Consider the following 15754-nt stretch of genomic DNA (forward strand, 5'->3'; position numbering starts at 1 on the left):
ATGTGGTTCTCGACTCTCAGATTTCCACTGAGTCCCTGTTCTTCATCGCAAATCCCATCACCAGTTCCATTCTGGACAGACAGAAAGATCTACTACTTTAAATTGCTGGCCTTGAGCCCCCAGACATTTTGTAAGGAAGAGCTACTTCTCATTTTGTCAAAACATCAAGATAAACTGGTAGAAGGGGATTGCTTCTCCCTCCCCGCAAGGAGTATGGGAAAATAAGCAGAATGACATCAAACGGGGACAGTACATTCAGATCTGCTGCTTGGCATCCCTGTTGGCTCCACCTCCCCTCCATCTTGTCTATCTTTGCATAAATAGAGCTTTGAGTTACAAAGCAATCTTATTTTTCTAACTCAGTTTCCAACCAAATAACATCTTAATTTATAAAATAACTCCAAGAGTTATTGAAAAAGAGAAAATTAAACTCCTTATGCCACAGTGACTCAAACTGATCTTATAATGAAACATGTACACTGTGCTACACTTTGTTTTGGGACCAGTAGTAGGTTGCTATAAAAAGTACTAAGTTCATTTTTATCCTTAAAAGGATTCGAAAAAGAGATACAACTGAATTGCACAAATACAAATTGAAAATACAAGCCAAGAAACAATATGTAGGCTATAATTACTATATATATATATATATGATTGTTTCAGAAAATGCGGTTATCTTAAAATAATTTAACAGCATTCAATCCAAATTGAATATGAAAATAAGCATATGATTAGTTATATTCCTGTTTCCAAATGACTGTCATAGCATTTGGGGATGTGTTTTCTATAAAATCTCTGCTGTCCCTTTCAGGTAAATGAAAGCTTAAAGAAATAAACTGATACATTTTTGAAGCACCTGGAATGGGAATAAGTATACTATAACCATCAAAGCAACTTGTACAACATGTAAAATGATTAGAACTAATTTGTTTTCAAAAGAGACATGTTATATTCAATCTACACAGGAAAAAAGAAAGGGGACACAAATAACAATAACAAATGCCACAGGTTTCAGTGGCCCTGCTCTAGTAGGTTGAACCATGTCAAACTGCCAATAATTGACCATTTTTTGTCTCCCACAGCAAATTGAACCTGATACCTTACTCTCTGGTCTTCAACTTGCTGTTTAACTGCGGACACGTCAGGTACAGATCTTTTAACAGCAACCAAAATGAGGTGATGGTGAAAGGTGCATCATAATCTTACAGCAAGAATCAATAACTGAACCTCAATCCCCATCACTTGGAATACTACGGAAATGTCTAAAATGAAGCTCAACTTAATCAATCACCCCAAATAACATTTACTTTCCTCCTAAAATGCCACCAAGCGGTTTTACATTAGTGGTTTCAAGAGGACATTAAGCCATCATGCTCAAGATTTAAGATAAAGGTATCTTTGATAGCAATCTGTATACGGCAATTGCATTTTAGCTGTTTTTTTTTTTTCCTTTTAGATTTGATGAAGGATTTCTTTTTCCTAGGCAAAGAATAGACTCACACCTTTTGGCATAAGTAGATGAATCCAGTATTGATGCCAATCAGTGAAGGACGAGTTGCACAGACGTAAGGTGAGCAACACAGGGGTAAAGACAAAGAGACAAAAGAAACCCCCCACCCACACAGCCATGCTTAATGTGGCAGAGACTTCAAATGTGAGTACTTTACACCCTCAGCCTGGCAACCTTTCACAGGTGAGCATGATGTTTGGAAGACAACATTAAATGAAACAATCACTGCAATACGGTCACTAGAGCTTACTGTTTCCACTCCAAAGACCTTTGCAAAAGGAAAGAAACATTACACACAAGTCACTGTTTTAGAACAAAGACTACGAAATAGAGAATAATAATTTTAGAGCAGCACCTACCATGAGAGTTTTGAATGCTACGATTGCTTTCAGAATATCCTGGTGATCTGGATGCGTATCCTACCAAAGAAATACATTTTAAAACAGTATTAAAGGAGAACAGATCAGTGGTTGCCAGAGGGTGGGGTGGGAGGAAGGTGTGGCTGCAAAGAGATCAAAAGAGGACATTTTTGAGGGATGATGGAACTGTTGTGTATTGCATCAGTGATGGTGGTAACTCAAATCTGTACATGGGTTAAAAGTCATAGAACTGTACCTCAAAGGAAAAAAATCAGTTTTGCTATATGTTAACTTCAAGATTAAAAAATAAGACAGCACTTGAACATTTGGAATCTCAGCACCTTTAATGATTAGGTGATGAAGAAATTAAGACAGTTCGGAAGACATTATATATTTGGTAACATATATTTGGTTATCGAGGCAAGGGTTTCCATTTCCCCTTCTGCTATTTTACTGTGGATAATAAATAATAATTATTTGGGGTCATCATTAGGTCATGTTGTTAGTAAATGATAAGAGGTAAGGAAATGTAGAAACTGAGTGATACTCAGAAAAATCAATCCAATCTCACATGCTAAACCTCCTCCATTTTCTTTCAGCAGACTAAACCTGGTGGACGGGAAAAAATTCCAAGTTTATACCATGTGCTCCTTCTTCAGCAAGCTTATTTGGTCTGCAATTTCATGGGACTTACAATCCCCAAAAGTGAACAGGTTCAAAAATGGTTCTGAGGGGCTTCCCTGGCGGTCCAGTGGTTAAGACTCTGCTTCCAAGGCAGGCAGCAACAGTTCAGTCCCTGGTTGGGGAACTAAGATCCCACAAGCTGGGCAGTACAGTCAAAAAATGAGTTAGCTTCAGAACGAATAAACAGCCATTTTTTTAAAAAATGGCTTTGAGGAGTCCACACCTGCATAACTCTTTATGAAAGGAAAGTGGAGCTCCTTGGGGAGAGATCCAGCTAAGCTTTGAATTTCAGCTGGAGTAATGGGAAGATATCTGCTGTGCAACCAGCCTCCAGTGATAAAATACAGAGCTGAGCAGACTAAGGGTCTAACCCAAGCCAAGAACAGCACTGCTTATGAAAAGAAAGGTTGTATTCCTTTATAAACTCATCCTTCCCCAAATCAGCTGACCCCTGCGAAGTTCAAATGTTACTCTATCATGAGCCGGCAGCCATGCTCAATGATCAGAAAGCTGGATAAAGTGTTTTATCAGATGGTGAATTCATACTTGGGGTATGTATAATCTCATAGTGGGAAATGAAAGGCAGCCAAAGGCAGGGAACCACCAGCACATGGAGAAGGAGTGGAAACAGGCTCCAGGACAGAGGATCCAGGCAGGAGGAGCACCTGGGATTTTATCTCCTCCAGTGAAGCGTGTATTAATATTTGCACTTCAGCACTGAGCAGTCACGGAACCTGAGGCCGCTCATTTCTGAATTTTTGTGAGAAACCAGGAAGGGCCAACCTCAAACGATTCAGCAAATTGGTTTAGCTTTTGGAAAGCCATCCAGGGCTCAACACCTTGCCGGGCTCTAACTGAAATTTCATTCTGGCTGGCATTACTCACTGGCTCCCCACTGCCTGCAGATTTCTGGCAGGTCAAAGAACCTGAGAATGTGGTTTCGCTCAGAGTACACACTTTCAATCCTTACAAATGCTGACATGACCGGCAGTGTGCAACCTTTTTCTTTAAAGATATTCAAACCCTTTCAAACCTCAAAACCTTTCCCCAGACACAGGAAGAACAAGTAGGGTAAATGCAGCCTCCAGGCCCCCCTCACCCACCCACAACCCCATCCCCCAGGCTCCAGCACACAAGAACCACTCAAGAAGCCACCCCTGCTGACTGGCTTTTAATAAGAGGATTTGGGCTCTTGAGACAAAAAATGCAAGGGGACTTTGATGGAGATGTCTGGATGCGTAAAGAAAGAAACTAAGAGTGGACCCATTTATTCTTCTTTCAAGAAATACCAGAATCTTCCACTGTAACCTAGCCTCAGAAAGCTGAATGACTGCAGTGACCTAGGGATAAATGCTTCTGTCTATAATAATAAAAAAAATTTTCTGCACATTTTCTGATGCTGTTTTGCTTTGTTTATCTCCCTCAAGAAAGTTGGTTCATATATCAGAGCAACAGAAGATTTCTTGGTGAAAGATCTCTCTGTAGAACCACCATCTGAATCAACCAATGAGCAAGACCGAGGCTGGGAGAAGGGAGGGGAGGGAGAATGACCATGAATATTTAATAATAAAGAAAGAGTATCTTTCAGTTATTAGATGAGTAAATCTGAGGGATCTAATGTACAGCATGGTGACTACAGTTAATAACACTGAATTGTATACTTGAAAGTTGCTAAAAAAAAAAGACATTAAAAGTTCTCACACAAAAAAAGTGGTGGATGTGCTAATTAACTTGATTGTATGGTCATCATTTCACAAAGTACGTGTATAATGAATAATCACATTATACACCTTTTAAAACTCACGTTATACAATCTAAATGCATACAGTTTTTATTGGTCAGTCATACCTCAAAAATAAAGCTAGAAAAAAGTAATAAAAATAAGTCCAAAAATTTAAAAATCTTCAGAGGAAAAAAACAGTCCCCTTCTTATCTTGCTGCATAAAGAGGAAAACTAAAAGCCCAGGAAGAGGGAAGACTGGATCAAGTCAATTTTGAAACCAAGATTTTTCCTGAACTCCTCACCAAGGCTAGTTTGGAGTCAGACTGGCTGCTGCCTCCATAGCAGAGGTCCATACTTTGTATGCGAGCTTAAAACAGTTCACCTTCCCTTACCTCCATATGCCGTTCCAACTCTTGCAAGAGTGTAACATACTTTTCCAATCGCATGAAAGGTTTGCTGAGGCTTGTTGTTAAAATGAGGATACCTGGACTGGATGCACCTTGATTTTCCATAAATCGTTCCAGCTCATCACTGGCAAAAGGATGAATATAGTTTTGTTATTGCTTAATATTCCATATAAACAGCTATTGACTGAACATGATTTTCCTGTATTTCACAGCATATAAAACCAGATAAATTTTGTGTCACCAGCCTAAATGCTGTCCAACGCATTTCAACTCAATTCCATCAGCATGGCATGCAGCACTGGGTACAGTGGTGAGCCAGGCACTCGTAGCCCCTGGCTTCGTTTCCTCATCCAACACTTATTTATTGAGCATCTACTAAGTGACAGGCTCTGTTCTCTGTTGGGAATACAGCTGTGAAGAAAACAAAAATCTCTGCCCTTAAGGAAGCCTATACCCAGAGTCATGGGGTATACAATCTATCAGATGATCTCAGTGTCAGGTTCGGAAAGTCTTTTCTGAGTCACTGCAAACATTTAGTTACTGGCTGGTGAGATGTCAAAGAGAATAACTCACCAAGTGCTTTCTATCACCAGAACATCACTTGCAATGTTCCAGAATCAAGTCCTAAATTCAGACAGCAGCATGTCTCCATGACTAATCACAAAGTCACTTAGCCTAGGATCTGAAAACATACAGCAGGTTACCCAAATAACTCGGCCAAAAATAACAAAAGGACTGTAGGGAATTCCCTGGCAGTCCAGTGGTTAAGACTCTGAGCTTCCCCGGCAGGGGGTATAGGTTCCATCCATGGTTGGGGAACTAAGATCCCACATGCCAAGTGGTGGAGCCAAAAAGAAAAACTTCTTAGGAACCATGTCCTGCCAACGTGTAACCTTGGGTTTTCCCTGCCCTTCAGCACATTCTGGATTTTCTCCTTTCCTCCATCACGATTCTGAGTCCTTGGGCTGCAAGATCATTATAGTTTACATTTCTGAAAAATATAAAGAAGGAAATCTGCTTTATCACTTGACCCCTCTCCTTCCTTGCTCGCCCATGCATATCCAATCCATCACAAGCCTTCTTGTATCTGTTCATTCCTTTCCATTCGCACGGCCACTGACTTGGTTCAGGCCTTCATCTCATTCAGTCTAGTTCACTTCAATAGTTCAGTGGATCCCCTGGCTTCCAGGCTTTCTGGCTTCTGAAACCCCTTGCAAACCACCATTTTACCCCTACTGCTTTCCTACTTAAAAACCTCCACTTACCTGTGAGATCAATTCTCCACTTTTTAGACTCCCACTGACCCCACCAATCTTCTCATCACTCTCCAACAGGAACCCTGTACTACCAAATGACCTATTTATTCTCCTAGAATACATCTTACGCAGCACTTTCTGACTATGGCATGTTGGAATACGTTGTATTGTGTTCAAAGAAACTCACTATCAGTGATAACATGCTAGGGGGTGTGGATGGGGTAGGTTGCCCGTTAACCCTACTATAAACACTCTCCCTATCTCTGGGCTTTTGTGAGCAGAAGAGAAAAGAATGGAGTTTCAGTTGTTAAACAGAAACTGTGAATCACACAGAATTAAAGGAATGTCAGAGGAAAAAGAACTGGGAATTGCCACTTTCACGGCAGCTAGAGCTCATCTGAGTGGTCACACCTAACCATCAGTGCTTCCTGTTTCATCAGTTTCTGCAGTTTTGGCCCAGAAGCAGCCAAGGGGATTGAAGTGCCCTGGACTTGAAATCATAGAACAAATTTGGTGACCCTGGATCAGTTACCAACCTCAGCTGACTCATCTGTAAAACAGAGATAAAAACTACTTCCTACTAAAATCGTGAAGCCTAAATATTGAGGTTTATAAGGCTACTGCTTCATGCTAAGTCTTTGCATGCATTTGTTCTTGTTTAATATTCACTACAACATTTTCACACGGGTGTTATCTTCATTTTACAGACGAGAAACATAAGACTCAGGAAGGATGAGTGAAAGCAAGTAAATAGCTAAGTTGGGGTTCATACCCAAGTCTGTTGGAAATCAGTACCATCTGATGCTTGATGTGGAACACAGACATGGCACGGGCCATCTCTGAGGCCTAAATCATGAATAAAAGGAGGGTGGGGGCTGAGCTGACTTGAATAACACAGGGAGAACTTCTATAAGAAATAGTCCTTTGGACCTAGAAATTCTAATACTAAGTGAAGTAAATCGGATAGAGAAAGACAAATACCATATGATATCATATATATGTGGAATCTAAAATATGATACAAATGACCTTGTTTACAAAACAGACTCACATAGAAAATAGATAAACTTATGGTTACTAAAGGGGTTACAGGATGGGGGAAGGATAAATGAGGAGTTTGGATTAGCAGATACAAACTACTATATATAAAGCAGATGAACAGCAAGGTCCTACTATACGGCACTATATTCAATATCCTGTGATAAACCTCAGTGGGAAAGAATATGAAAAAGAATATGTGTCTATATGTATAACTGAATCACTTTGCTATACATTTGAAACTAACACAACATTGTAAATCAACTATATTTCAATAAAAATTTTTTAAAAATAGTGCTTAATGCAAGTCACTAGGGAAACACCTAGGTTAGCCTGCCTCTGGGTCAGATTGGCTTAAACTTAGTAAAAAATCATCACATATAAAATATAATTAGGAAAATAACTTGAAGTGGGAGAGTGCATTTGAGTAGAAGTGTACTTTTGAGAAAATCGCGTTCCTAACTTCTTTTCAATTTGGTAAACAAGTCTTATTTTTCCTTTCCATGACTAAATAACTACCGCATCCTCAATGTTCTACTCAAATTGATACAAGGGTTACAACAATTAAAAGCAAATGTCAATGTGTATTTTACTACTTTCCATGCAACATTCTAACTTCTAGGCTTGTCAAATATTACAAAATAATTTCTTTAATTTTTCCAATATAACATGAGATCGCTATCTCAGAATAAAACACTGGTTATTGGGGGAAAAAATAACATTTGACTATTGCAACAAAAGAACAAAATTATCTTAAAGCCACTGCCCAGTATGATAAATAGATCCTGAAAGACACATTTTACTTAGCCAAATAAATTTAATGCACAAATTAATATCATTATATACAAATATAATATGCAAATGTATATCACTATACCAAAACACAATCTGTCTTTCAAATACAGCTTTTAACTTTTATACAGCCTATTTGAAATGTCTTTTGAGTTTAACATGTTCTGTATGTGTGATGTGATACAACAGAAGCAGTTTTCAATGTGTGAATGTTGTTTGCAATTCAATATAACCTTATCTCACAGAATGCACATGGTGGATGGGGCTTTGGCACCTTCTGGGTTGGGCTGGAAAACTCAAGAAAATTATTGTACATTATAATGACAGTACAGGGCTTAACTATCTCATCTAACAGTGTTTCTGTAGAATCTCTGCATAGATTTCTACTTCGAATGATGATAACTCCATCTAAAGCAGCTAGAAAAGGGTCAGACTTTTCCCCCCTTTGCCTCACTCTCTCGCACCAGCCTTTCTTGGGAATCGCTGTAGTCGGGAAAGTGATGATGAGACATGAGGAGCTGGGAGGCTGGGTCTGGCCAGTGGAAAGTCCCAGGGATGCCACTCCCACTGGGTTGGGTGGATCTCACTTAGCCCTTTTTTCTCTGATCCGGTCCCAGAACCTAGGCTGCCTGCTTCTTTTCTGTCCCCACCACTTTTTGTTTGTGATTAGTCTCACTTGCTCCCTTCCCTGGTTCCTCAAAGACAGAACAGAATCGAGTCTCAGAATTTTCCTTAGGTTTTACATAAGCAAGTACACAGCTCTGGGTTTTTCTCAAAGTCTTCACTGCTGACAACAATGGTAAACAAGAGAGTGAATAAAACTAACAAGAGGAAAAGGACATGTGGTGTTTGTGGTAGCTGCCACAGTAGAGCCGGAAGTGAGGTCCAGATCTGCCTCCATGCTCTCTCTTCCTCTCCCTACTCTGTCGTTTCACACCGGGTCGCTCTCCCTCGTGAAAAAGAATGGATGCCACAATGAAGCATGGGAGAGAAGCGGGTATTTTTGTAAGGGTGAAGTTACTCCCAGAAAGAAACAAAAGCTACAATAGGAAGCCAGAAGGGGAGAGAGAGGGGAAATCCCAAAAGACCTTACCCAGGGCAGAGCAAAAGACCGGGGCAGTCATTCAAATATATGTAAATATGGGGAACATATCAAGGTTGGGGTCTGCTTTATATCTCGAAATCCAGAAAATGGCTTACTGTTCTTTTCACAAGGTTCCAACACACGATCATAGCATTTTAAAGCTGTGTGTGTGGTCTCGGTGCCAATCGTCATAAACATTTCTAGTATGCTACTGCCACCTGCCGGCGGAAAGAAAGATGTGCACCTGACTGGCTGGCTCTGACTCGGTGATGAGTGAGTGAAAGTGAAAGTCGTGTCCGACTCTTTGCGACCCAATGGACTACATAGTCCATGGAATTCTCCAGGCCAGAATACTGGAGTGGGTAGCCTTTTCCTTTTCCAGGGGATCTTCTCAACCCAGGGATGGAACTCAGGTCTCTTTACTAGCTAAGCCACAAGGGAAGCCCTTGTGATTATCCAGCTGCTAAATACCTACAGCTTTAGCAGAAATCCAACAATGTCCCTATTTCAGCTGAAACCTTCATGTAAAACAGGATTTTAATCTGAATTTTCATTCAACTATGCTTTGCCTCTAATATGTCAGCATAAATTACCACAGGATGCCTAAAAAATAGCTGAGATTATACTAGAAACACCATTGAGGATAACGCCAAATATTTTAATTTTCATTCCTTGCACGTAAATAAGTTATTAAGATAAAAATTCAGTTCTATGGGACTCCAGTAAGTCTTCCATCAATTCAAGGGATATTATAAAATTCTCAAAAAAATCACTAACCATATGTAGAATAAACAAGAAGCTATGATATAGTACAGGGAACTATATTCAATATCTTGTAATAACCTATAAAGAAAAAGAATTAAAAACTATATGTATATAAAAGGCTTCCCAGGTGCCCCAAGTGGTAAAGAACCTGTTTCCCAATACAGGAGACATAAGAGACCGCGGGTTCCATCACTTGGTCAGGAAGATCCCCTGGAGGAGGGCATGGCAACCCACTTCAGTATTGTTGCGGGAAGTATCCCATGGACAGAAGAGCCTGGCAGGCTACAGTCCATAAGGTTGCACAGAGTTGGACACGACTAAGGCGACTTAGCACACACGCACACGCACGCACACACACACATACACTGAATCACTTTGTTGTAAACATGGAACATTGTAAATAACTATACTTCAATGAAAAAAATCATTAACCAAAATCAAGCCAATAGGATACAGTAGTTTTCCCCCCAAAGTAGAGAATCTTTATATTAACTGTGGAACAAATTTTAAATCATAATGTTTGAAGGAATCTCTACTGTTATTTATATTTTAAACTCCTAACATGGATAAATACAGACTCAGAAGCATTTTAGCACACAGAATTACAACAGAAAATTCTTCAGTTGCGAACTTTCAAAGATGTGAACGTGGAGCTTCCTAATGAAGACCTGTTGGAAATGGAGGCCCAGAGAAAGGATGGAGGGAGACAAGAGGAAGAAGAAGTAACTGCAGAACTGAATAATTTCACGACACAGGGAAAGGCAAGGGGATTTTCTTTATTTGAGGAGGCTCTGTTAGTCACAGGACCCAAACGTAGAACAGTACACAAAGGTTGCAGCAGCCATTCAGACTGCAATCCGGTGCTACCATGGCATCTCTGACAAAAAGAAAAAAGAGCTGCTAGCCAGACATTACTGGATTGTTTTTTCAAGAGGGTGGATAGAACTGAATCCATCAAGGAACCAGAACCTGTGCCATCAACATCAGGCATGAGTGAAATTGCAGCTTGCCCTCCGTCTCCTGTTGCTCTACCATCTCCCACCTCCTCTTCGTCCTCCAGTCAGTAACTCATCTTGCCTGTTCACTCGATGCCAGCTCCTGTATGCCAGCTGTTGTACTGTGCTATTGTGCTTTTCAGGGTATTGTACTGTAAGATTGAAAATGTTTTAAAATATAAATTTATTAATTTTAATTGGAGGCTAATTACTTTACAATATTGTATTGGTTTTGCCATACATTGACATGAATCCGCCACAAGTGTAATTCAAAAAAAATTAAAAATAAATAAAATGTTTTTATTTTTTGCGTTTGTATTTTATGTATTATTTGTGTGAAATGTATTATAAACCTACTACAGTACAGTACTATATAGCTGATTGTGTTAGTTGGGTACCTAGGCTAACTTTGTTGGATTTATGAACAAATTGGACTTACAAATGTATTCTCAGAATGGAACTTGTTTGTATGTAGGGGACTTACTGTTTCATATAATATTGCTTATATGTGGAATCTAGAAAAATGATACAGATGAACTTATTTGTAAAGCAGAAACAGAGACAGATAAAGAGAACAAACAATGGACACCAACACAGGAGGGATGGGTGGGATGAACTGGGAGGCTGGCATTGACATATACACACTTCTGATACTATGTATAAAATAGGTAACTAATGAGAACCTACTGTATAGCACAGGGAACTCTATTCAGTACTCCGTAATGGCCTCTATGGGAAGGGAATCCAAAAAATAGGGGATATATATTTACATGTACGTGATTCACTTTGCTGTACAGCAGAAACTAACACAACATTGTAAAGCAACTATACTCCAATAAAAACAATAATAAATAAAAATAAATAATTTTTTTAAGACAGAAAATTCTCTAAACACTACAAAAATCCGTCATCTGAGGTACACCATTTCTTTCTGGTATTTATTCAGAATTGCTATTCTTGGATCAGAAAAAAGAGAATATGTACTCATATAAATGGTAAGCTAACATGATGGTGATATCTTTTTATAGGCATTAAGAAATTTACCCTTATCCACACAGGATGTTTAAGTATCCATCACAGGAAAAATGCCTCTGAACCATTTTGTCTTTACTGAAGATAAGTAGTAAAGTATGAAAACATTCCTGGAAATAATAAAAACAAATTCAAGACTGGCGTTCCCTTGCGGGAGGGAGCAAAGGAGGAGCAGGAAATATTGGAAAGTGTGCACAGGGCTCCAGTTGCAGCTATAATTTGTTTCTTAAGCTGAATGGTGGGAATGTGGGTGTACTTTATTTTCTCTCTGCTCTTTGTGTGCTTGAAATGTTGCATGATTTTTTTCTAAAACACAACAAGTAGCTGGAAGATGAATAAAGTACAAATGAGGAGTGACAGCAACTACCTTGCCGGGTACTTTACGCACACTGTTGCATTGACTTCTCACACCAACCTGGCAAGGTAGGTGGTTTAATTTTCACTTTACAAGTGAGAAAACTAAGGTTTAAAAGTGAAGTGAATCCTGTACAATAGCTAGAACATGGAAGCAACCTAGTTGTCCATTGGCAGACAAATGGATAAGAAAGCTGTGGTACATATACACAATGGAGTATTACTCAGCCATTAAAAAGAATACATTTGAATCAGTTCTAATGAGGTGGATGAAACTGGAGCCTCTTATACAGAGTGAAGTAAGCCAGAAAGAAAAACACCAATACAGTATACTAACGCATATATATGGAATTTAGAAAGATGATAACGACCCTATATGCGAGACAGCAAAAGAGACACAGATACAAAGAACAGACTTTTCGACTCTGTGGGAAAAGGCAAGGGTGAGATGATTTGAGAGAATAGCATTGAAACTTGTATGTGAAACATATGTGAAATAATGAAGAGTCCAAGTTCGATGCATGAAACAGGGCACTCAAAGCCAGTGCGCTGGGACAACCCAGAGGGATGGGATGGGGAGGGAGGTGGGAGCGGGGGTTCAGGATGGGGGACACATGTACACCCATGGCTGATTCATGTCAATGTATGGCAAAAATCACAATAATATTGTAAAGCAATTAGCCTCCAATTAAAATTAATTTTTTAAAAAGTGAAGTGACTCACCCTGGTGATTACAGTTTACAGTTCTGCTTCTAAGTGGCAGAACTGTAAACTGAGACAATATAAAAGTGGTAAAAAGTTTAGGATCTAACAGCAAGGACCCAACAGAAGCAGAAGAGAATAAGAAGAGGTAGCAGGAATATACAGAAGAACTATACCAAAAAGGTCTTCACGACCCAGATAACCATGATGGTGTGGTCACTCACCTAGAGCCAGACATCCTGGAGTGTGGAGTCGAGTGGGCTTTAGGAAGCATCACTATGAACAAAGCTACTGGAGGTGATGGTATTCCAGTTGAGCCATTTAAAATCCTACAAGATGATGCTGTTAAAGTGCTGCACTCAATATGTCAGCAAATTTGGAAAACTCAGTGGTGGCTACAGGACTGGAAAAGGTCAGTTTTCATTCCAATGCCAAAGAAAGGCAATGCCAAAGAATGCTCAAACTACCATACAGTTGAGTTCATTTCACATGCTAGCAAGGTTATGCTCAAAATCCTTCAAGCTAGGCTTCAGGAGCATGTGAACCAAGAACTCCCAGAGGTACAAGCTGGGTTTTGAAGAGGCAGAGGAACCAGAGAGCAAATTGCCAACATTCGTTGGAACATGGAGAAAGCAAGGGAATTCCAGAAAAACGTCTACTTCTGCTTCACTGAGTATGCTAAAGCCTTTGACTCTGTGGATCACAACAAACTGTGCAAAATTCTTAAAGAGATGGGAGTACTAGACCACCTTACCTGTCTCCTCAGAAGCTTGTATGCAGTACGAGAAGCAACAGTTAGAAACGGACATGGAACAACTGACTGGTTCAAAACTGCAAAAGGAGTACAAGCCTGTATATTGTCATCCTGCTTATTTAACTTACATGCAGAATACATCATGTGAAATGTTAGGCTGAATGAATCAGAAGCTGGAATCAAGATTGCTGGGAGAAATATCAGCAACCTCAGATATGCAGATGATACCACTCTAATGGCAGAAAGTGAAGAGGAACTAAAGAACTTGATGACGGTGAAAGAAGAGAGTGAAAAAGTTGACTTGAAACTCAACATTAAAAAACTAAGATCATGGCATCCAGTCCCATAACCTCATGGCAAATAAATGGGGAAAAAATGTAAACTGGCAGATTTTATTTTCTTGGACTCCAAAATCACTGCGGACAGTAACTGTAGTCATGCAATTAAGACACTTAGTCCTTGGAAGAAAAGCTATGACAAACCTAAACAGTATATTAAAAAGCAGAGATACCACTTTGCCTACAAATGTATATATATATATAGTCAAAGCTATAGTTTTTCCAGGAGTCATGTATGGATGTGAGAGTTGGACCATAAAGAAAGCTGAGAGCTGAATAATTGATGCTTTTGAACTGTGGTGTTGGAGAAGACTTGAGAGTCCCTTGGACTGCAAGGAGATCCAACCAGTCCATTCTAAAGGAAATCAATTCTGAATATTCATTGGAAGGACTGATGCTGAAGCTGAAGCTCCAATACTTTGGCCACCTGATGAACTGACTCATTGGAAAAGACCCGGATGCTGGGAAAGATTGAAGGCAGGAGGTGAAGGGGGCGAGAGAGGATGAGGTGCTTAGGTAGCATCACCAACTCAATGGACATGAATTTGAGAAAACTCTGAGAGACAGTGGAGGACAAAGGAGCCTGGAGTGCTGCAGTCCATGGGGTTACAAAGAGTTGGACATGACTCAGTGAATGAACAATAACAACAAAAACTGAGAGGAGGCTGGTCCTCTGAATTAAGAGCAACAAGCTACACAAGAGGCCAGCTAGGTTGCTAGAGAGAACCAGGGAAAGAGACAACTAAGGAGGGCCAGAAGAAACTTCAAACACTGGTCTCAAAAAACTATCCCTAGAATGAGATCCCAGAAATAAACCCAGATACCTATGGTCAATTAATCTTCGACAAAGGAGGCAAGAGTATAAAATGGAGAAAAGTCAGTCTCTTCAGCAAATGGTATGGGAAAGCTGGATAGCCACAGGGAAATCAATGAAGTTAGAACACTCCCTTACACTATACACAAAGATAAGTCAATATGGCTTATAGACTTAAAAATAATACAGGACACCATAAAACTCCTAGAAGAGAACATAGGCAAAACATTCTCTGACATAAATTGTACCAATGTTTTCTTAGGTCAATCTCCCAAGGCAATAGAAATAAAAGCAAAAATAAACAAATGGGACCTAACCAAACTTTTAAGCTTTTGAACAGCAGAGGAAACCATTAACAAAACGAAAAGACAACCCACAGAATGGGAGAAAATGTTTGCAAACCATGTGACTGACAAGGGGTTAAATTCTAAAATATACAAACAGCTCACACAACTCTGTATCAAAAAATCTATCCAATCCAAAAACGGATTTGACATTTTTGTCAAATAAGTAGACATTTCTAAGTAGACGTTTCTCTGAAAAAGACATACAGATGGCCAATAAGCACATGAAAAGATGCTCAACATCACTAATTATTAGAGGGATTGCAAAACAGAACTGAAATGAGGTATCACCTCACACAAATGGAAAATAACAAATACTATACATATATCCTTACTCCTCTTTCTTCTCTTAGTTTAATTAATATACAGAAAATTATTATACTACTAATAATTATGGGAATGTATTATTGGGTTTATAACATATAGACATGATATGTATAACAAAAATAGCACAAAAAGGGAAGTAGAGAAAAAGAAAAGGAAGTAGAAATAGAGCTATACTAGGAGCAACGTTTTTCTATCTCCCCAGAATTAAGTAACTGTTAATATGAAGCAGATTCAGGCAAGATGTATATGCAAAGCCTCAAAGCAAACACCAAAAAAAATAATTTCTGGGGTAGGAGAAGAGATTGACTCAGGTGGGCATGAGGGATCTGCTGTGACAGAAATGATTTTGAATTGTGGTGATGTTTGTATAACTCTATACATTTACTAAATATAAGTTAAGCAAACTGGTTAAAAAACAAAATAATTCAAAAAATCATGAAAGGAAATTGGGTTTCAGCTCTGACATCCAAAGAGCTT

At 39.3% G+C, this 15754-nt stretch overlaps 1 protein-coding gene across 13 annotated transcripts in view; it reads right to left on the reverse strand.

Annotated features, from left to right (window-relative positions):
• ARHGEF6 (Rac/Cdc42 guanine nucleotide exchange factor 6) overlaps positions 1 to 15754 on the reverse strand; it is a 116602-nt gene that overhangs the window by 19437 nt on the left and 81411 nt on the right. For all 13 annotated transcript variants that reach the window (XM_061408474.1, XM_061408472.1, XM_061408476.1 and 10 more), the window contains 2 exons: positions 4669 to 4807; positions 1870 to 1929 (listed from right to left, as the gene is read on the reverse strand). In XM_061408474.1, the coding sequence (XP_061264458.1) occupies positions 1870 to 1929; positions 4669 to 4807 (199 nt within the window). The remainder of the gene's footprint in view (positions 1 to 1869; positions 1930 to 4668; positions 4808 to 15754) is intronic.

This window comes from Bos javanicus, chromosome X, assembly GCF_032452875.1.
Source record: "Bos javanicus breed banteng chromosome X, ARS-OSU_banteng_1.0, whole genome shotgun sequence".
Classification (NCBI taxonomy): Eukaryota; Metazoa; Chordata; class Mammalia; order Artiodactyla; family Bovidae; genus Bos; species Bos javanicus.